The 20,900-nt window shown below is 44.0% G+C and overlaps 1 protein-coding gene across 2 annotated transcripts; it reads left to right on the top strand.

Moving 5' to 3' along the window:
• Positions 1–6,887: 6,887 nt before the first annotated feature.
• Gzf1 (GDNF inducible zinc finger protein 1) lies at positions 6,888–19,698 on the top strand. 2 transcript variants are annotated; one of them, XM_028754759.1, is made up of 6 exons: positions 6,888–6,984; positions 9,567–10,941; positions 13,311–13,405; positions 14,796–14,963; positions 16,589–16,746; positions 17,453–19,698. In XM_028754759.1, exons 2-6 carry the CDS (start codon positions 9,584–9,586, stop codon positions 17,792–17,794), a joined length of 2,121 nt encoding a protein of 706 aa, XP_028610592.1. In that variant the 5' UTR covers positions 6,888–6,984; positions 9,567–9,583; the 3' UTR covers positions 17,795–19,698. The 2 variants fall into 2 exon arrangements, with proteins under 2 accessions (XP_028610592.1, XP_028610597.1); XM_028754764.1 differs by lacking the exon at positions 6,888–6,984 and adding an exon at positions 7,399–7,411.
• Positions 19,699–20,900: the final 1,202 nt, after the last annotated feature.

The following is a 20,900-nucleotide window of genomic DNA, read 5'->3' as shown; positions in this document are numbered from 1 at the left end:
TGATGTGGGAGTTAGTGATAAATGTAAAGAGCTAGTTGACAGCTAAGTACTGCTCCTGCCAGAAGTACCAGGGTGAGAAGGACTGTCAGAAGCTATAACTACAAAAGATGCCGCCTAAAACTGAGTTGTCACTCGATTTGACATGTGATTAGGTTCTGACCAGTGAAGCAGTAGCTGATTGGTTGAAATGGGGAATTTGGAAACAATAAACCCTCACTTCCTCTCTGGCTGCTAGACCAACTGATCATGCCTTCATCTTGGGCTACAAGACAATCTGGCCTTGCCCTAGAGTTAAGAGTCCTTGTGTAGTACTCTAGGGTAGTTCTAGTCCACCTATGATATCACCTATGTCTTGACCTGTCACACCCATGAAATAACAGCCCCAAAGCTGCATCTAGAGCAGTCAAACCAGTTCTACAGTCTTGGTGACAAGATGAAACTCAGACATTCAAGCTGAGATGCTAATAAAATTTATGAAATAGCAAAGTGAGCAAAGTTTCCATCGTGCTGAATTGACCAAGATCCTGGAACACTAAACATGGTCCCTTAGGAAGACACAGGGAGGGCCGGGCGGTGGTTGGCGCACGCCTTTAATCCCAGCATTTGGGAGGCAGAGGCAGGCGGATTTCTGAGTTCGAGGCTAGCCTGGTCTACAGAGTGAGTTCCAGGACAGCCAGGGCTACTCAGAGAAACCCTGTCTCGAAAAACAAAACAAAATAATAATAAAGGAAGACACAGGGAAAAAGAATAAACACTATCTGAGCTTTAAATATCACACAGTCACCCAAGGGTGTCCTGGAGTCAAAATTAAATTTGTTAAACTCCACCCTAATTGTCCAAAATAGCAAAAACAGGATGATGTTGACCTCCAGGTCCTGATTTCCTGCCACTCTAGGAATGTTTGAATGTGAATTAACATGGTTCTCAAAGCTTTGCTCAATATCCATTCCACATCCCACCCTCATGTCTCCTGCTCCTCCAAGCCAACCCTTCTGCTCTCCCCCAGGTTCCTATTCCTTACACCCTGCTCTGTCAGGGTTCCCTCTCCCCCTCAAACCCCACAGCAACCTACCTTTTCTTTTGCTGTTCCTGCCTACCCCTGCCCCACCAGAATGCACTCCACACATAGGCCAAAGGCAAACACACTCTGCTGTCAACACTAGGCTGTCTCCTGTTGGACCTAGCACACATAAGGACCTGGAGAAAGCACTTTTTCGGTGACAGCCACATTTGGTTGGTTTTGGAACAATAAAGGCAAAGTTTGCTTTATCCACAAATCCTCATTTGTGATCTATTTCAAGTTCCTTGCTAGAGTGCTACATTGAGAGGTCTGGGTTCTGCTTTAACCTCTATTTTGCTTTAACTAAGACAAGATTTTAATGTTTTTGGTTCTGCCTTGTTGGAAAAGTGTGAAAACAGTCTTTACTTCTAACAGTGAGGGTAAAATTAGTTAATTCGTTGCCAAGTTTACTTTCAGCAGTGATGGAGACATTAAGGACAGAAAAGTCTTACTTTCAAACTCCTAAGTCTCTAGATAAACATATGTTTGATTTTTGCCTCCCCAAACTCTATGGCCTGATTAGATGGATTCCCCAGAACTGTGAGAAACACTTCAGGATTTGCACTGTATTGCTGGACCTCTGGGACCAGGGTGGGCAGACTTAGGGGCTGGAGATGACTCAGCTCGTAAGAGCTCTTGCTGCTCTTGCAGAGAACCTGGGTTCAGTTTTTTGCATCTACAGGGTGGTTCACAATTGTTTGTAACTCAAGTTCCTGGCGATCTGATGCCCTCTAGTCTCCATGTCCACCAGGGCCACAAGTGGTACACAGACATGCAGGCAAAACATCCATACAGGAAAGTTAGTTTTTGTTGAAAGTGAGCAGGCTTGATCCTGATCCAGAGGCTATGGATCTTCTGGTGGACCTTGGTCAGAAGAAAGCTAGTAACATAGGCCTGGCCACTCTGGGGCAACCAGGATAATATGGGGCATGGAGTCATTAGGGAGGAATCCTACTGTCTGGGCATCATCTGGTCCCCCTCAGGACTAGTGAGGCAGGATCAAGCATCCAAAGCTCACTAAGATTTGTGAGGAAACAACACAAGACCTTGACCAGTGGGATCATGTGCTGATCACAGTACAGGGAATAGAAACAGAAAGTACAGCAGGTGGTGCCTCTGAGATGGGGGCTCACACTGTTGCCCAGGCTGTTCCAAAACTCAGGATCACATGTTCCTTCTGACTCTGCCCATGGAATAACTGGAGCCTGTTGACACATGCAACTGCACCCATGGTCTTGGTAGAAAAGTGTTTTCCTGTCAGCAGTAATGTTTGTCTTCTCTTAGGGAATTACCAATTTTACTGAGTTTTCATATAAACAGCTTGTGTCATTGATTTTTTTTTTCTGTTTTTTTTTTTTTTCAATTTAGTTGGCTTCTGCTCTTTGTTATTTCCTCATGCTTATTTCAGTCTTTTAAAAAAGATCTTCCATTGAAAGTGCTGAGATAAGCATATGCCACCACCCCTGGCTAGTAAAATCATTATCACAAGCATCTTTTGTGATATGAAGAGTGACAAGTCTAAATGTCCGCTGACTTTGGAGGATGCACAAGCATTCCCAGGACCATTCAAGGCAAGCTGCACTATTTTCAGCTTATTACTGACAAGGTAAGTGATTTGTGAATGTAAAATGAAATTACAGTAGGTACGAAAATTCTAGAAACATAGACCAAAAATTAAAGACATGTTTCTCTCACATTGGATTCTAGGATTTTAATGTTTAATTACAGGGACCAACGTAGTGGAAATGAGAGAACTGACTCCTACAAATTGTCCTCTGATCTTCCCAACGTATGATCCCCTCCCAATGTAATTAAAGGAAAAAAAAAAGTCCTCTAATGTGTTTAAAGAGTCACAGATGAAGCGTTTGGGTTTTGGAATTTGCAAGAATTTTCCAAAGTAGGAATGGAAATAGCTTTACAAAAGCGCATCAGTCTTTTTTTTTTTTTTTTTCCCGGTGATTACCAAATGCATTTGTGAGAAACGGCTAAAGATGGAGTGTATATGGGGGGAGGGGAGGAGCAAAGTGATAATGTGCCCAAATTTAAAGCAGGTAAAGACTTGTGGCCTGTTAAAACTCTCTGACCCATAATTGACTCACTGGAAAGTAACCTCACTGGCTGGATTTTGGGGCCTGGGAACTGCACAAGAAAAGTCGCCCACGATAACGCCGCGTGGTTCCTCTGTCAACACCCACACCCGCCTTGCTCTTTCGTTGTGCTACCGGGAGGCTCGAGCGCCGCCGCGTGGTCGAGATGGGCAACTTAGCTTGGAAGGGATGTCACAGGGCCGCACAGCCACTCACTTCTGTTAAGACCACGATAGTATCATACCTGTAGGACCCGGGGGGTGGGGGGGGGGAGAGGCGTCAACGTCATCACCCCGCGACCACCCAGAAACAATTGCAAGAAGGTTCCCCGGGAAACTCAGAGGCAAGCCAAGTGACCTGGGCCCCAGCTGCTGCCCGAGTCTTCTTGTAAAAGGGACAAAGCGCTGCAGGATACTAATCAACAGTGGAGGGCGTGGCCCAGCTTGTTTAGTGTTCCAGAAGTTGACCCTACTCATATTCTAATGAAAATTGTCTAGTAGCATTCTTTATCTGCCTGTGATTTCTTGTTGATGTGGAGAGGTTCTTTGAATTCTGTCTTGTTCTCTTACTTTTGCTTGTGGATAGTTTCAGTCTGTTGGCACAAGGATGGGTATGAGTCAGATCCGTAGTTATAAAATCCGGGATAATCTGAAGAAAATTTAAGGCAATGATTTACTGAGGGGGAATGAAATGAGGGCAGCAGAGTCGAGCAGGAAGTACAAGGGACACAAATGAAGGCGGTGACTAGGATTTAATACAGACTTTAGTTACTTTGGTGTAGAAGAAACTATGTGATAGAATTGCTGTTATAAAAGATTTACTAATTTTCAAAGAAGACATTAAGTCACACAAGTGGAATTTAGCTAAAGGAGCTACCTCCAAAACACCCCAAAGATAAGTAGTAGTATACCAACCAGGCCTGTTAGAAGAAAAATTTAGGATGGTAGGATGCAAATGTGTATTCACCACAATTGGCCAGCCATTAGGTTCATCCTCAAAGACGTTCTTCTAACAGGCAGCTCAAGGTGTGTTGTGTGTGGGTAGGTGGTGGTGGTGGGGAGGGCAGTGCAAGGTTACAACCATCATTAAATCCAGGTCTGCCCTTAAGTCCCCTGTACTGACCCTGGGTAACAACCGTTCAAATTAAAAAACAGAACAAAAAAACCAAAACCAAACAAAACAAAAACCCAAAAAAACAATCCTACAACAAAACTGGTGTGCATAATATAATTCTGACAAAATGTTACATCTTTGCTGTGGAAATCTACTATTTGCCTAAGCAGCCAGACTGTGTCTTTCTCTGTTTAAATTGTTCAAAGTGTAACCAGGGGCTAGAACCCAAAAGGGACTTGAGGATGAAAGCATGTAAAATGCATATGCCTAAGGTAAGCTAATAAAAACCTTCCTTTGGCCGGGCGGTGGTGGCGCACGCCTTTAATCCCAGCACTTGGGAGGCAGAGGCAGGTGGATTTCTGAGTTCAAGGCCAGCCTGGTCTACCGAGTGAGTTCCAGGACAGCCAGGGCTACACAGAGAAACCCTGCCTCGAAAAACAAAAACAAACAAACAAACAAAAAAAAAACAAAAAAAAGAAAGAAAAAAACAAAACAAAACAAAAAACCCTTTGCTTGGGCTGGGGCCATGGCACTTTTAATAAAGAGCCTTTCCTTCATTAATCTCTAAGTGTGCAGACTGATTTCTCACAGGAAAGGCATATTTCTGTAACAATTTTGTGGTCTTAAAGAGTAAGCCCTTTCTAGCAAAGTACTTCAAGCTACAAATCCATTAAGAGTTGAGTGATTGTGGGCTGTGAGGTACTTGGCAATTAGGATGTACATATTATTGGGTAATAGCTTCAAATCCTGAGAAACTGAGCCGGGCAATACTGAGTAATAGCCCCTAGCCACAAAAATAATGCTTGGTTCCTTCCAGATCTTTCAGTTCTACCTGCAGAATAAATACACCTGGGTACCAAAAGACTCATCTTGATTCAAGTTAACTCCCTATCCCCCCCCCCCACACACACACACACAGGGCGTGAGGAGAGCATGAGTACACCCAGTTCCTAGTAGCTACCCACCGATGTGTGTAGATATATATGTAAGTATTGCAGCTCTTAAGTGAAGACTTGCCCTACAGAAATGTCACAGCTCTGTTCTTCTCTGCTCTAGGGAAAGGGTTACAGCTCACTGCACAGCAAACCTCACATAGATTTTATTGGGAAGGAAGACTCCAGGAGTAAAGCAGCCTCTGCTCCCGGGAGAAGCAACAATAGTGAACTGAACCACAGACAGGGTTTATAAAGGATTTCTTGGGGGAGGAGCTTTTCAGGGCAGAGATTTCCAGGGTCAGGATTACTGGAATTTCAAGCCCTGAATTTAGGGGGAGCTCAGCGATTGGTGGGTTTTCCTGCTCAGGGATGGGTAGGTGTGTTTTTGTTTTGTTTTTGTTTTTGTTTTCCCACACCCCTTTTCTGCACTGGGGCTACGGATCAGGATGGAAAGACTATCCAGGCCTCAGGCAGCTTTGGCTCCCACCCCCTTTTAGGGAATACAATATATACCTCTCCACCAGATGCACTAAGTGCACTCAACTTTCATCCCATAGAAATGTCGGGGTCGTGCCGGACGGTGGTGGCGTACGCCTTTAATCCCAGCACTTGGGAGGCAGAGGCAGGCGGATTTCTGGGTTCGAGACCAGCCCCGTCTACAAAGTGAGTTCCAGGACAGCCAGGACTACACAGAGAAACCCTGTCTCGAAAAACAAAACAAACAAACAAACAAACAAAATGTCAGGGTCTTTTGCTGGTCCAATAAAGCAGTCTCAGCCTATCGAGCTGGAGTTTAAATGCTTCCCTGTCTCAGTTTTCTTACACATAGATTTACCTTTTGAATATGCTCAGTTTATTCACACAAACATTCCCTATAATACCATGTTATTATAAAGACTAAGGGTCTCACAGCTCAGAGTTGGTTCATCAGCATATCGAAGCCTGCTTGGCTCATGGAAGCTGCCTTGTGGTTGGCTCCTTAGCACATCTTGCAAACATTACATTATTCCAAAGCACACAAAATGGTTTTACTTATGTTCCGAACTGGGTTGTAAATGAAGATTTCATTCTTCTGTGTAGCAAAAACAGTTATGGCTTATCACACGCGCGCACACACACACACACACACACTATATATATATATGTGTGTATATATGTATATGTATATACACATATATACATATATATATTTCAAGATATATTGAAGATTTTATACATATATATATATAATTTCAAGATATAATCTTCAATATATATTGAAGTCATACATAGTTTAAATTAGCTTCACCTTGTAACTGAAGTGAACTTTTATTTCAAGTAATTGGCTTAATTCAGTGGCCTAGATCGCCTCTTTGCAGGAACTAGTTAAAAGTAAGAGCATGGCATTTGTAAAGTTGAAGGAGCACCCGGGATGGCTTGAAAGTTCAGCTTCTGGCAACCTGAAGACCAAAGCGTAACTGCGCAGCTGGAGCTTGTCCCAACTCCGCTAAATAGCTCCGCCCTCAACCATTGCTGTCTTCTGCGCAGGCGCGCCATTCGATCGACGCGGGTGGTAAATCCGGGATCTGCTCGCCAGTCGACTGGGCCAAACTCACGTAGGCCCACGTAACTCAACGGCCGGAACCGCCTTTGCAGCTGGAGGTGCGCGCGCAGCGCCTTCCTAGCCTACGGGGGGCGGGGCCATTAGGGGGCGGGGCGCGCTCGTGAGGACCAATCCGCTGACCCTGCGGTCCACTGTTCCTGCGGGCCTGGGCCAGGGTACGGGTCCCGCGGAGGCACTGGCTGAGAGGTGAGCGTGCTGCCGACTGCTGTTTTCTAGGCTGTCCTGTGTCTTGTCCCTTGGAGTGGTGGGCTGTAGAGATATAGGCAAAGGGCGGGGATTGGGAGGCGGCGGTGAGACAGGCCGAAATGTCCATCGGCTCTGGAGGCCGGAGGAAGGGCTGTACCTTGACCGCAAGAGTTCATTCTCCCTGCGGCTTTGGTAGATCATCGATGGTCTGGGATTCGGGGTGGCCAAGGTGGAGACAGAGGTGGTGTCGTCAGAGAGGCCACAGACACCGGCCTTTATTCCTTGCCTGAGAGCTAGGATCCTTGTAGGGTGGACATGCTGCGGAGAGCAGCGTCTCCTGGAGGCCTGGCCTGGGAGTCCCGACCCCGGGACTACTCGGCGACCTTGGTGTGGAGGCTAGGCCCACCCAGAGACCGGCAGAATGCCAGTGAGTTAACAGTGGAACACAGCTGTCACCAGACCTCAAATAGCCGCTTGCTACGACCGGTGTATGCCCCCAGGGGAAGTAAACGAAATCTGCTCAGGGCCTTCTTGGTGGTGAAGTTGCTGCTAGATCTTCTGGAAAGACTTCGAGTTCCCTTGAGGGGCCAGGTCGAGGTGTTAGGTAATCAGGCTGGCCATATGAGCATCAGGCTGAGAGGGGTCTGCAGCCTTAGTCCTCAGGCTGGGACCGGGGATTGTGAAGAGCATTGGCCCACGAGTATTGCCTCTTGTGGCTCTCATACGAGTATTTCCTTTATTTAAAGCTTCCTTGGTAGGTAGGTGGTAGGTAGGTAGGTAGTGTTTACATTCATGTAGAGTCCCCTTTTGTCGACATGACATTCCACAGGTGCCGAATTTACAGTTGTGCTCCTTAGAAGTCTTTTCTGTGTTTGAGACTGGAAATTGTGGGTAGTGGTTTCTTGAATGAAATGGAGAGGCAATGGCAGGCCCTGGTAGACACATGGAGTCCAAGGTGATGTCTAGGGTCTGGTGAAGGAGATCCAGGAGTGCTCTGGAGGGTGGAGACTTGGAAACGCATGTGAACCTGGAAAGGGAAGTTAGATTCAGGATCAGAGGACTCTGAGGAGAGTCCACAAAGCAGAAGACAGGAAGTTAGACTAACATTTTGGAGTGCAGGACAGGAATCTTGGGGGATATGGCAACTGCTGGGGAAACATTTTTCATTTGGTGAAGCTGGGGGTTGAGGGGAGTGTTGACAAGCTATAGTTGAACCAAGACAGGGCCGTGAGGCTCAGGTTCAAGATGCCCATCAGCCAGTTAATCTTACTAGCTTGTAAGATTGCATGTCCTTTACAGATGTGTAGGAAGCCCACCATGAACCAGCAGATGTCAGGCAAGTGGGAAGTGTTTGCTATGTTGTGCTTCATAAAGTCTCAGGATAGCTGGGTCTTCCGAGAGGAAGAAGTGAATGTTCAGAGAAACTTCTAACTTGCTCAAGGTAATACAGTTTGTAAAGCTCTGGAACTTGAATTATTTCAGGAGAGCAACTCAATTTACCAGATGTTTGAGGACATTGCAAATGAGGATGGGTTTTGAGCTATTTTCCTAGAAGTACTCACTGTTTTCAGTGGTAAAAGCGATTATTCAAATAACTTGCTCAAAAAAAAAAACCCCTAGATATAAATTGTCCTATATCTTTGGAATATGTCTTTGAGTAGATTAGAAAATAACCTTGATAAGCAAATTACTGCGTTAATGAGTTTCACTAAAGGTGAACGAGTGATTTGTGCTTATCACTGGGAGAAGGCTTGCCAGTATTGTTTTCATGAGAATATTTCTCATGAAAGCCTTTCTGGAACTTTAGAAACTGCTTAGAAGTGAAGTGTAATTGGATTCTGTGTTCTAATGTGTTTTTTTTTTTTAAGATTAATTTTGTTTTTAATAATATGCATATGCCTTTGTGGAGTATGTGCAAGTAAGTGCAGGTGTGTGAGAAGTCAGATTCCCTAAAACTATAGAGTTAGAGACAGTTGTGAGTCACCCAATGTGGGTGCTGGGTATTAAACTTGGGTTTTCTGCAGGAACACCATGTCCTCTTTTTTTGTTGTTGTTTTGGTTTTGTTTGTTTGTTTGTTTGTTTCTAGACAGGGTTTCTTTGTGTAGCCCTGGCTATCCTGGAACTCACTCTGTAGACCAGGCTGGCTTCAAACTCAGAAATCCTCCTGCCTCTGCCTCCCAAGTGCTGGGATTAAAGGCATGTGCCCCCACTGCCCGGCTCATGTGCTCTTCTTAACTGCTGAGTCATCTCTCCCATCCTGTTTTTATGTTTTGGTTGTTGTTGTTTTGAGATAGGATCTTATATAGTTATGGCTGGCCTCAAAGTTGCTGAAATTAGTTTTGAACTCCTGTCTTCCTGTCTCTATCTTCTAAATGCTGGGATTGTATCTGGCAATGTTGGTTATAGATGGATGACATCTCATCCAGCTGTGATTTGAATGTTTGAGAAAAGTTGAGTTTGTTAGTTACTATTTATATTTTCGAGAACTAATGTAAGCCTCATAATTTCAAGCCCCCCCCCCCCTTTTTCTTTAGGGTTTCTTCATACGTGAGCTAATTGATTCTTGTTTTTGTGTTTAAAGCTGCTTTTAGGAGGAAGATGGAAAGTGGCACAGTGTTGCTGGAATCCAAATCTTCACCACTGAACCTTTTGCATGAGATGCATGAGCTCCGCCTTCTGGGCCACCTGTGTGATGTCACTGTTAGTGTAGAGAATCAGGGTGTCCGTGAAGACTTCATGGCCCATAAAGCAGTGCTGGCAGCCACCAGCAAGTTTTTTAAGGAGGTGTTCCTGAACGAGAAGAGTACAGACGGTACCAGGACTAATGTTTACTTGAATGAAGTTCAGGTTGTTGACTTTGCTTCATTTCTGGAGTTTGTCTATACCGCCAGAGTGCGGGTAGAAGAAGACCGTGTGCAGCAGATGCTAGAAGTGGCTGAGAAGCTAAAGTGTTTGGACCTTTCTGAAACATGCTTGCAGCTAAAGAAGCAGATGCTGGAGTCTGTCCTTTTGGAATTGCAGAATTTCTCTGAGTCTCAGGAGGTGGAGGCCAGCGGTGGCCCCCAGGTGAGTGTGACCCCCAGCTCCAAAGCAAGTGTACCAGGAGAGGATGCTCACTCCAATGGCCTTGTAGATTCCTCCGACTACCCAATAGAGAGATTGGGCAATGGCCTCTCACCAGAAACGCCATCCAAGAAGTGCAAGGAAAAACTGGACAAGAAGAAAGATGTGGCTAAGCCTCCCTTCCCTAAAATCAGAAGAGCGAGTGGGAGACTGGCTGGAAAAAAGGTGTTTGTGGAAATCCCTAAAAAGAAATATACAAGAAGGCTCCGAGAACAGCAGAAAAGTGCTGAGGAAGCTGCAGAGAATGACAAGTGTCCTCAGGACCAAAGCCCAGAGAATGAGAGGATGGAGACCGAGCCAGCTTCCAAAAGCGAGCCTTGCCCTGCTACTGTGGAACTGGAGGAAAGCTCGCAGAAAGTGGAGGGGGAGAAAGAAGAGGAAGGAGGGAAAGATGGGGAGGAGAAGAAGAAGAGTAACTTCCAGTGCACTGTCTGTGACAAGGCCTTCCTGTACGAGAAGAGTTTTCTGAAACATATCAGGTACCACCATGGTGTGGCCACCGAAGTGGTGTACCGATGTGACACCTGTGGCCAGACCTTTGCCAACCGCTGCAACCTGAAGAGCCACCAGCGCCACGTACACAGCAGCGAGCGCCACTTCCCGTGCGAAATGTGTGCAAAGAAGTTCAAGCGCAAGAAGGATGTGAAACGGCATGTGCTGCAGGTGCATGAGGGCGGCGGTGAGCGCCACCGCTGTGGCCAGTGTGGCAAAGGCCTGAGCTCCAAGACTGCTCTGCGGCTCCATGAGCGCACACACACGGGCGACAAGCCCTACGGCTGTACCAAGTGTGATGCCAAGTTCTCACAGCCCTCAGCGCTTAAGACCCACCTGAGGTGCGGCCACCTGGGAGTGTTGCTATGTGGAGCAGGCGTGGCCTGCGTGCAGGGATGTGGGTTCCCAAGTGCCAGCATGCACTGGGCAGTCGGAGATGGCTTTAGGACTTGAACCAACATGTCTGTCTCTGTAGATCTTCATTTCCCCACTGGTGCCATCTAGGACTTGGGAAATTGAGGCAACTCTTAATCCTCTTTGGAGGTGGAAGTAAGGGAAATGGGTCTTCAACTTCTCAGAGAACCTTTGGCCTCTCCTCCCATGTCTGGAGGCCAGGGTACAGCAGAGCTATCCAGAATTCTCAGTGCTGTATGCCTGGTCTCGAGGTGGCCTGAGGTCTCAAGGCACTCTGTACTTGAGCAAAAACTGGGCCTTTTCTTCACTCAGTTGTATTGACGTTCTATGAAATGATATGGAGTGCTATAGGACACTTCCCTAGTGGTCTTTTAGTTCTCAGGGCTTGGAGAGTGGAGTGCCGTTCAATGGTTGATCTAAGAATTGGGATTTAAGAACCACACACTTTCTAACTTTTAAAGAAAGTTATATTTATTTTTATTTTATGTATATGTTGTTTTGCCTGAATGCATATATGTGTACCATGCAAGTGCCTACTGGCCTAAGATGTTAGAAGGCAAATGTCAAATACTCGGGAACTGAAGTAGCCAATGATAGTGAGCCACATGTGGGTGCCAGGAACCAAAGGCTGGTCCTCTGCAAAAGCAGCAAGTACTCTTAACTACTGAGACATCTCTTTAGCCTTTGAATGATGCTTTCTAATTGTTTGCAGACTGTAGGTAAATAATAAGTTTTGTTTTGTCTTGGGTTTTGAGACAGGGTTTCTCTGTTTAGCTTTGGCTTTCTTGGAACTCACTTTAGACCAGACTGTCCTTGAGAAATCTGCCTGCCTCTGTTTCCTGAGTGCTAGGATTAAAGGCATGTGCCACCGCCATGTGGCTTGGATAGTTAGTTTTTTGGTTTTTTTTTTGTTTGGTTGGTTTTGTTTTGTTTTGTTTTTTCGAGATAGGGTTTCTCTGTATAGTCCTGGCTGTCCTGGAACTCACTCTGTAGACCAGGCTGGCCTCGAACTCAGAAATCCACCTGCCTCTGCCTCCCAAGTGCTGGGATTAAAGGTGTGCACCACCACCGCCCGGCGGATAGTGAGTTCTTATATTCAAATTTCCTTATGTTTTTTTTCTTTGTCATTGTTTTAGACCAGGGGTTCTCAACCTGTGAGTTGTAACTCCTTTGAGATTGAAGGACCCTTTCATAGGGGTCACATATCAGAACGCCTGCTTATCAGATATTTACATTACAACTCATAAAAGTAGCAAAAGTACAATTATGAAGTAGCAACAAAATTAATATTATGATTGGGGCTTACCACAACATGAGGAAATGTTTTAAAGGGTTGCAGCATTAGAAAGGTTGAGAGCCACTGTTTTAGACAGTGTCTTACTTTATAGTCCTTTGTTGGTCTGGAACTTAGCAGTATAGTTTGTGCCTGCTTCTGTCTCCCAAGTGCTGGCGTCAAAGGCATGTGCCACATTGTAGTTCTTAGTACATATCTTCTCATTCCAGACAAGCAGTTGAATTTTCTGTATTCTACCTTTGCCCTCCAAAACCGTGGGGACGAGAGCATGGTGGTTGTCATCTCTCAGTGTGCCTGAGTTCAAAGTACTTGTGTAGGACGCACTCAGTAGATCATGGCTGATTGCTCCATCATGCTGGTTGTGAAACTGAAATACTTCTGTGTGGGTCTCAGCAACGTAAGAGCAGATTTTTCTCTTTAGACTGAATAGTCATGTTAGGAAATGACAGTAAAATATTTGGTCACATGGTACTTTATCAACAGTAATTCCTAAGGTTATCTCAAATATTAAGTGATATTCTTTAATATTAAAATATGTGAGGGCAGTCTCTGCCTTCCAGTGCCTCACAGCATAAATAAGGCCCAGGAAAAATGTAGGAGCTCTCAGTGGGAAGTTCCACTCTGGTATGTGGAACTAAGTGGAGATGTCAATCCTTGGGTCTTGCCCAGAAACTTTATTTGTGTTGGGATGAATGATAAATCCCCACCCCTGAGCTGGGATTTTTGTGTATAGCTCTGGCCATTCTAGAACTTGCTCTGTAGACCAGGTGGGCCTCAAAATTAGAGATTTCATATCTGCTTCTGCCTCCTAAGTGCTGGGATTAAAGGTGTGTGTCACCATTGCTTGACATATGTTGAATTCTCAATCTGTTTCATTAGTCATTTTTTCTCAGCACTCTTGGAGGAAATGGTTTTTGCATAGTACAGAGGAATTTGGAAATTGTATTGCAAAGTGACCTTTGAAATATACCCTGAGTTATCATCTGAATGTTGTACTTTCAGAGTTCATACAGGGGAAAGACCTTTTGTCTGTGATGAATGTGGTGCAAGATTCACTCAGAACCACATGCTGATTTATCATAAAAGGTGCCACACAGGTAAATACCCACACTCTTGTGATTGACTATCTTTCCTAGCTATAGAAGAAAACTGCAGTTGCTTAGTTAGGAATTGGCATCCATCACAGCAGTGCAGGTTACAGCTAGGCTTCAGCTTTTCCATCTAGTAGGAGATGTACAGGTACACCTGCTGCCTGCAGTGCTGCTGTACATATGGCCATGGTCTGGGCCACTAGGCACTAAAATGGAGCACACAGGTCTTTGATGTCTAAGAGGTACTTAACAGTTATAACCCTAATTTAGGTCTATTTTCAGGACTACAGCCTAAAGAATTCTCTGACATCTAAGAAAAGCTGTGTGATCAGCTCTCTTCTTGCTATGTTTAATAACAGAACTGGGAGCAACATAATGGGCCAGCCGTAAGGAAGTGTTTCCATGGGCTGGAAATCCATGCCCCAGCTCAAGATATGGCTCTTCAGAGGACAGACTCTTGAGTTGCATGGGCACATCTGTGCTTTTATGAACAGTTATGAATGGTCACAGTGCCAGGTGTTGAAGACCTGGACAGAAACCAGGAGCAAATACTAATCTTATTTAGATATGACATTATCTCTATTTCTAAAAATCTTTGTGATAGTTTACCATGAGAGAGAAAGTTGTTTTTATTCTGGTTCAGCATTGCACTCCCGTGGTTGAAACTTTTGATGTAAAGTATTCAGGACAAAGAGCCTAGTCTATTACTCTGTACTATATTCCTTCACCCAGGTCTTCTTTGCTTACACTTTTACCTGTAAGCACTCAATACAGGTCTCAGGTTGAAGCACAGTCCAGACAAAGGAGGTGTGAACCGTTTGTTACTGGAATGCAGAATTCCATTGGAAGCTGGGGAGACAGTGTCACACCATAGATTTAGAGTTGGTGTATGATTATTCATGTATTTAAACTTTATGAAGCCATTGTTTTAATGTATGTAAAATCAGGGGCACACCAGTTGATGGTATAAGAATGTAAAACAACAAAGAGTGAGGCAATCACATTGCCTTGCAGCCTGGTCAAGTCGGCTGGTGTCGCTAGCCTTGGTAATCCATTGTGAACTTCCTTTCATTCTAACAAAGGGACATTTATTCTCATAAAGACCTACGGAAACACTTGTTTGAGAATGATCCAAAAGACCCCCAGAGTTGTAAAATTTTCTTATTTTCAGTAACAAAATTTCTTAAATCTTAGCTGGCTGAACAGTAATAGTTGATTCTTGTCCAATAGAATGCTGTTTGGATTTCCCAGGATATTCACACTTTTAGCAAGTAGCAAGAGAAGTATGGTTGATGTTTTATTAGAAAGTGTCAGCTGCTGCAGTGAAGACTAGCTCTTCCTCATCTGGCTGTTTTTAATGCCTCTGTTGGTATTTTTGTCTCATCTTTTTCTGTAGGTGAAAGACCTTTTATGTGTGAGACATGTGGCAAGAGTTTTGCTTCTAAGGAGTACTTAAAACATCATAATAGAATCCACACTGGATCCAAACCCTTTAAATGTGAAGTGTGTTTGCGGACCTTTGCCCAGCGGAATTCCCTTTACCAACATATTAAAGTCCACACAGGTATGGTTGCATAGTACCAGAGGAGAGTTCAGTCTGGCAAGAAAATAGTTCACAAGTGTTAGATTTATTAGAAAGGTACTTGGAGAATGTACTATGGCCATAATAACTTCATAGGGAGGGTTGATGGTGGCTCAGAGTTTCCTAGGTTTCATTTTCTCAGGGTAGAGAAAGCATGGCCAGGTTCATGACAGTAGGGACTTAGGAAGGTTCCTCACATTATTGTAAACCAGAGTAGACTAGTAGGAACCAGGGGTGGTATGATCTTAACCTACTTCCAGGCCACCAGGAAGTAGCCAGTTCACAAAGACCCTACAGCCTTCACAGTAGTGAGCAGTCTGAGCATTCAGAATGGGACCCTGTGAGGCATGTTTCAGATTCATTCCTTCTGAATCAAAAGCTGTAGGAGAAAACTGGCCAAACTTTGTGAAAGTAGTATTTTTAGACCTTTTTACCCACTCTGAGGCTTTTGATTAAACTTGTATGTGCTATCTGAATGCTGTACCACTATGTTAATTAGTGGACCCTATTTTTATGTTTTCTTTTTTAGATAGATTTTCTTATAGCTCTTGAAGTTGCTATGTAGCCAAGGATAACCTTTAACTCCTGATCCTCCTCTCTCTACCCCTCAAGTGCTAGGGTTACGGGCCTGCCTTCCCTTATTTATTTAATTTATTTAATTAATTTATTTATTTGGCTTCCTGCCTTTCTGTCTTTCCTTCTTTCTTTCTTTCATTCTTCCTAGGTTAGTTTTTTTGGGTTTTTTTTGTTTTTTTGTTTTGTTTTGTTTTTTTTTAGACAGGGTTGTGGTGTAACCCTGACTATCCTGGAACTTACTCTGTAGACCAGGCTGACCTTGACCTCAAGAGATCCATCTGTCCCTGCTGCCCAAGAACTGGAACTAAAGGCTTACACTACTACTGCCAGGCTAACTATATATATTTTAATTAAGTTTAGTGTGTGTGTGTGTGTGTGTGTGTGTGTGTGTGTGTGTGTATGGGTGACTTAAGTGCCCTGACATGTGTGGAGGTCAGAGGACAACTTGTGGGAGTTGGTTCTTGCCTTTTCCTATGTGGGTCCTGGAGGATTAAACTTAGATCCTCAGGCTTGGTGGCAGGTTCCTTTACTTGCTGAGCTGCCTTGTAGGCCCAGTTTCTGGTTCTGATAAAGTGAAAGTGAGAACACTTTAGTATGCAAATGGGGGACAGTGTTTGCAGCATGGGGTTTATTGAAAGGGCACATAGCTTCCTATGGCCTGACAGCTTGAGTATGGATGCTTGTATGATCCACATCATTCAGATATTACACGGGGTTAAAGAATGTTAGTGTACATATGTGTACACACACATGCTATTTGTTATTAGGGCAGTCCATTACAATGGAGAGTAGGTTCGTATTTCACCAGTACAGTGTCAGCTGCACACACAGAACTGACCTAATTCTGGTACAGTTGTAAGTTCCTGGGATTATAGTATAGTAAACTGGTGCCTCTGCCAGGCAGTCCTTGAATCATTGTGATGTAACTTTTTCTTGTGGGGAGTGCTCAGACTACCCAGGGTGTGCAGATGTGAATCCAGAGTTAGAGTGGACTGAAGATGCCAGAGTACTTTCCTTCTTTCGTTGTTCAGGAGAGCGGCCATATTGTTGTGACCAGTGTGGGAAGCAGTTCACCCAGGTGAATGCCCTCCAGCGCCATCATCGCATCCACACAGGAGAGAAGCCGTACATGTGCAATGCGTGTGGACGGACTTTTACTGACAAGTCTACCCTCCGGAGGCACACCTCAGTAAGTGATGGGTAGCCTGCTTGAAAACGAAGCCCTTCTGCTCTGTAGGTTGCTAACCCCAAATACCTGTCATTATTTCAGTCCACAGGGTCAGAGGTGGTAGCAGGTTCTCTCCTTGGGTGTCCTGCAGTGACATCTAGCCAATAAGGTGAAGGACCCCTATGGCCAAGCCTATGTTAAACATTTCCAAACAGTGGCTGCTGAACAGGGCAGATATTTGGTAATTAGTACACAGATTTAAAAGTCAGGGAGATCTTTTGTTTCATTTTTTAATATTAACTTTTTGATTGATAAACAGTCCAGCTCTGTTTTCCAGGCTGACCTTGGACATATAACCTCCCATCTCTGCCTTCCATATGCTAGGATTATTTTTATTTTTTAATGGTTGTGTGCCACAGTGTCTGCCCCTAAAGAGACCCTGTTGTTTTAAAATATGCGAGTGTTTTTTTGTTTGTTTGTTTGTTTTGTTTTTTGGTTTTTCGAGACAGGGTTTCTCTGTGTAGTCCTGGCTGTCCTGGAACTCACTCTGTAGACCAGGCTAGCCTCGCTCGAACTCTCGAACTCAGAAATCCGCCTGCCTCTGCCTCCCAAGTGCTAGGATTAAAGGCGTGCACCACCACCGCCCGGGGCGAGTGTTATTAATAAGTATCTGTCAATTGGGGAATGTAGAGACACATGCAGTGACTCTTGCTTTGTTTTATTGCAGATACATGATAAGAATACACCGTGGAAGTCTTTCCTTGTCATAGTAGATGGCTCGCCCAAGAATGATGAAGGGCATAAAACAGAACATCCTGATGATGAATATGCATCACCCAAACTTTCAGATAGATTACTATCTTTTGGTGAAAATAGCCATTTTAACAACTTATTGGAAGTCCAAGGCAGTGTGCCTGCTGTGCAGGAGAACAGTTCTACGGACACTGTTTGCAAAGCAGTGGTGTCTCAGGATACTCTGCTTACCACTTCCATCAGTGCACTTGGTGAGCTGACTCCACAGACAGTCTCCATGCCTGCACACCTCCCCTCATTGACCAATATGGAGTGAGAACTTGAAGTTGTGTGCCAACCAGTCTGTGTAATTACTGTATTCCAGGTGATGCCAGGGGCTGAGGAAAAAGTCTGTGCAAAGATGTAGGCAAGACTGGCCTTGCAGATTTCCCAAACTCCCATGACCTTGCACGTCTGTATCACACTTGAAGCTTTCCCGTTAATATTCTGATCTGCATGATCTCAGTTACATTTCATCAGCAAACACGGCAGTTAGCATAGCTTACTTAACCCTGGTGTAGCTGTACTTGTCAATCACACTAATGCTTGATTCTCTTGATGTCTAAACCACTGCTTGTCTTAATCACAGAGTACACAGCATTGACCCAACTTGGGAAAGTGCTGTTCGTGGTCTCCTGGTCTCACCCTGCCTTATACCTCCATGTGTGTTTACTTCACTCTGATCCCTTTAGGGCATTTTTCTACAAAGTTAAAGTAGAACTGGGGCCATTTATTTTCAGCTGTTTCTTCCTGAGATAAAAGGAAATAAGATTTATTCTGGGGACCCTAGAATGGGATTGAAGAAGTAGATAATTCCATTTGTTTCTCTCCAACCCCCTTTTTGTAGGCACAAAAAGATGATTGGCAGGTGGAACATGTTCAGTGTAGTACCTTAGCATGTGTGCAGGTAAGGAGTCTGTTGTAACGTTCAACCTGGATGAGCTGTTCAGTTTCATTCCCTAAATCAGATTAAGTCAAAGCTGTCCTACCAAAGAATCCAGCAGACAGTTGTCTCTCTTCAGAAGTGTGAGAAATGCAGCCTAGGTGTCAGAGCATTTAGCTAGGCACATTTTACAAATAGCATGGTGAGTGAGCCTGGCAAATCTTTAGAGTCCTTTTGCAGGCTTTTTTATAATGTCCAGAGTCCCCAAAACACCCATTTTCACAGTGGAAAATGACACAAACTAGTAACTGCTACAAACCCACCGCTCTAGGAGCATGCAAGAATCTAGAGCAGTGGTTCTCAGTGACCCTTTCACAGGGGTTGCCCTAAACCATCAGACAGCCCAAGATATTTAATTATGATTCATTACAGTCGCAAAATTAGTTATGAAGTAGCAATGGAAATAACTGTATGGTTGGGAGTCATTACAACATGAGGAACTATATTAAAGGGTCACAGCGTTAGGAAAAGTTGAGACCCCCTGATGTAGAGGGGACCAGAAACCTTGGCATGCTCAACTTCTATGCCTAATCAAGTGGATCATAGAAAACCAGGAATGTTGTTTCAAATGTTCCTTTGGCTTTCTCATGCTGAATTTAATAATTGTTTAACAATTTCGTATGAAAAATGCATTTTATGGTACTTACTATTTCTGATGCATGGTTGCTGGGCCTTGGATATGTAAACTCTGTGCGACCTGTGACCCTTAAGCATTTATTTTATGAGCGCCTTAAAAGGGGGAATTCTTATGCCTTCTGGTTGCTTTTCCTCTGTTTTTAACTTACTAAAAACTTGCTTCGAGAACACTCTGGTTTCTAAGGGAAAGACACCTAATGTATGCAGGGTGAAGATAGGTCACACTATGATAGAAACTGAGAGTTGTTACCCAGTGCTCACTTTGTGGTAACATCCTAAGTAGCTGGTGAAGCCACCAAAAGGAGTTCCAGGTGCTGGTAATATTTCCCACTTGCTCTTGAAAGTTCAGGGCTGAATTATTTCACATTCGGTTATGACCTGGCAATCTAGTTGTGTTTACAGACAAAAACAGAAGACTAGTGACTGGCACATGACCATTTTATCTGCTAAGAACAAGCCTGCCCAGCTGATATACTGTGTTATGGAATAAAGTCATCTTGATGAGAAGGAATTTACACAATAGATTATTTTGTTACCTACTGGAAGAACTGTCTTGAATTTGTTTCTTTAGAAGTTCTAAATAAAATTGTTTAATGTGTTAATAAATGTCTGCTTTGTAAAAGTCCTTCTAAATATAATTATAACTTAGGGTAGGATCCATAGACATAGATTCTTTTAGTCTCATTTGTTTAATAGCATGAACATTAAAACTTCAAGTCAGGGTCTATAAACTTCTATTTATATAGTCAGCACTGCAGATTGACCTACATTCTTGAACTCCAGTGGCAGACAGAGGAGAATGGCCTCTGCTCAGGAGTGGTCAGTGTTGATCTGGGGAGTGTATAGCATGAGGGCTCTCCCCCTTCTGCAATGCAAAGTCACAGCAGGCATCAGAGAACACTTCTCTATATACATTTTTATCTCTTCCCAATAGAAGAAGGTGATCTTAAGGACATAAGCCCTAGAGTTGATACCACTTTGTGCTGTCTCCCATATTTCTCATCCAAACACAGTTCTATGCTGTAAGAAAGCAAGACTGCCTTTAGTGAGTTTGTCCCAAATGTGCTCAGAGCATCCATAAGGGATACTGAAGAGGCAACCTGGTGTCACTGCAACGATTTTATGTCACAACATAGTACAAACACTGTAGGACTCTATAGCCTTTGGTTTTATCAAGGTTTTCTGTAGCAGTTTAAAAAGTGGGCCAGGAATTAGAACCTTTAGATTTTTGCTGTTGGTAATTATCTAATCAGAAGTGTAGATTATAGTTTAACTTTCCGAAGATTTTATGTGTATGGAACTTTTCACTGCATGTTTCTATGTCTGTGTACCGACATGCATGCTTGGTGCCCAAAGGAGATGCCCTGGAACTGGAGTTGGCAGTTGTGAGCCACCAAGTGGATGCTAGGAATCCAGAAGAGGAGCCAGTCCTCTTGATCACCAAGCCTTGCCTCCAGTCAACAACTCTTAACTTGTTAAATTTTACACCATTATAACTTCTAAACCTCAGGCAGCCGATCCATCGGGTGAGTATGGCACAAAGCCCCTAGCAATAGTAGTGCTGAAAGCTTCAGGGGAACAACTAGTTCTGACCTGAGTCAATTTCGATAGCAAAAACCAGTCAAAATGTTACTGATAACTCCACTTTATTTACTGTACAAGTTCACATAAAACAAACGTTCTTTTAGCTAAGGTAGATTTATTGTTAACACAATTTGTTTTTATAATGTACTCCCTTGCCTGAGAGCACCTTAGAACTTTACAGGGCCTGCTTATTGGTCACAGCTCACACTGCAGCAGGCAG

Source organism: Grammomys surdaster, unplaced genomic scaffold (genome assembly GCF_004785775.1).
Source record: "Grammomys surdaster isolate TR1022 unplaced genomic scaffold, NIH_TR_1.0 129, whole genome shotgun sequence".
Classification (NCBI taxonomy): domain Eukaryota; kingdom Metazoa; phylum Chordata; class Mammalia; order Rodentia; family Muridae; genus Grammomys; species Grammomys surdaster.
The sequence above is the reverse complement of the archived record's forward strand: the minus strand, read 5'-3'. Positions and strand labels throughout refer to the sequence as shown.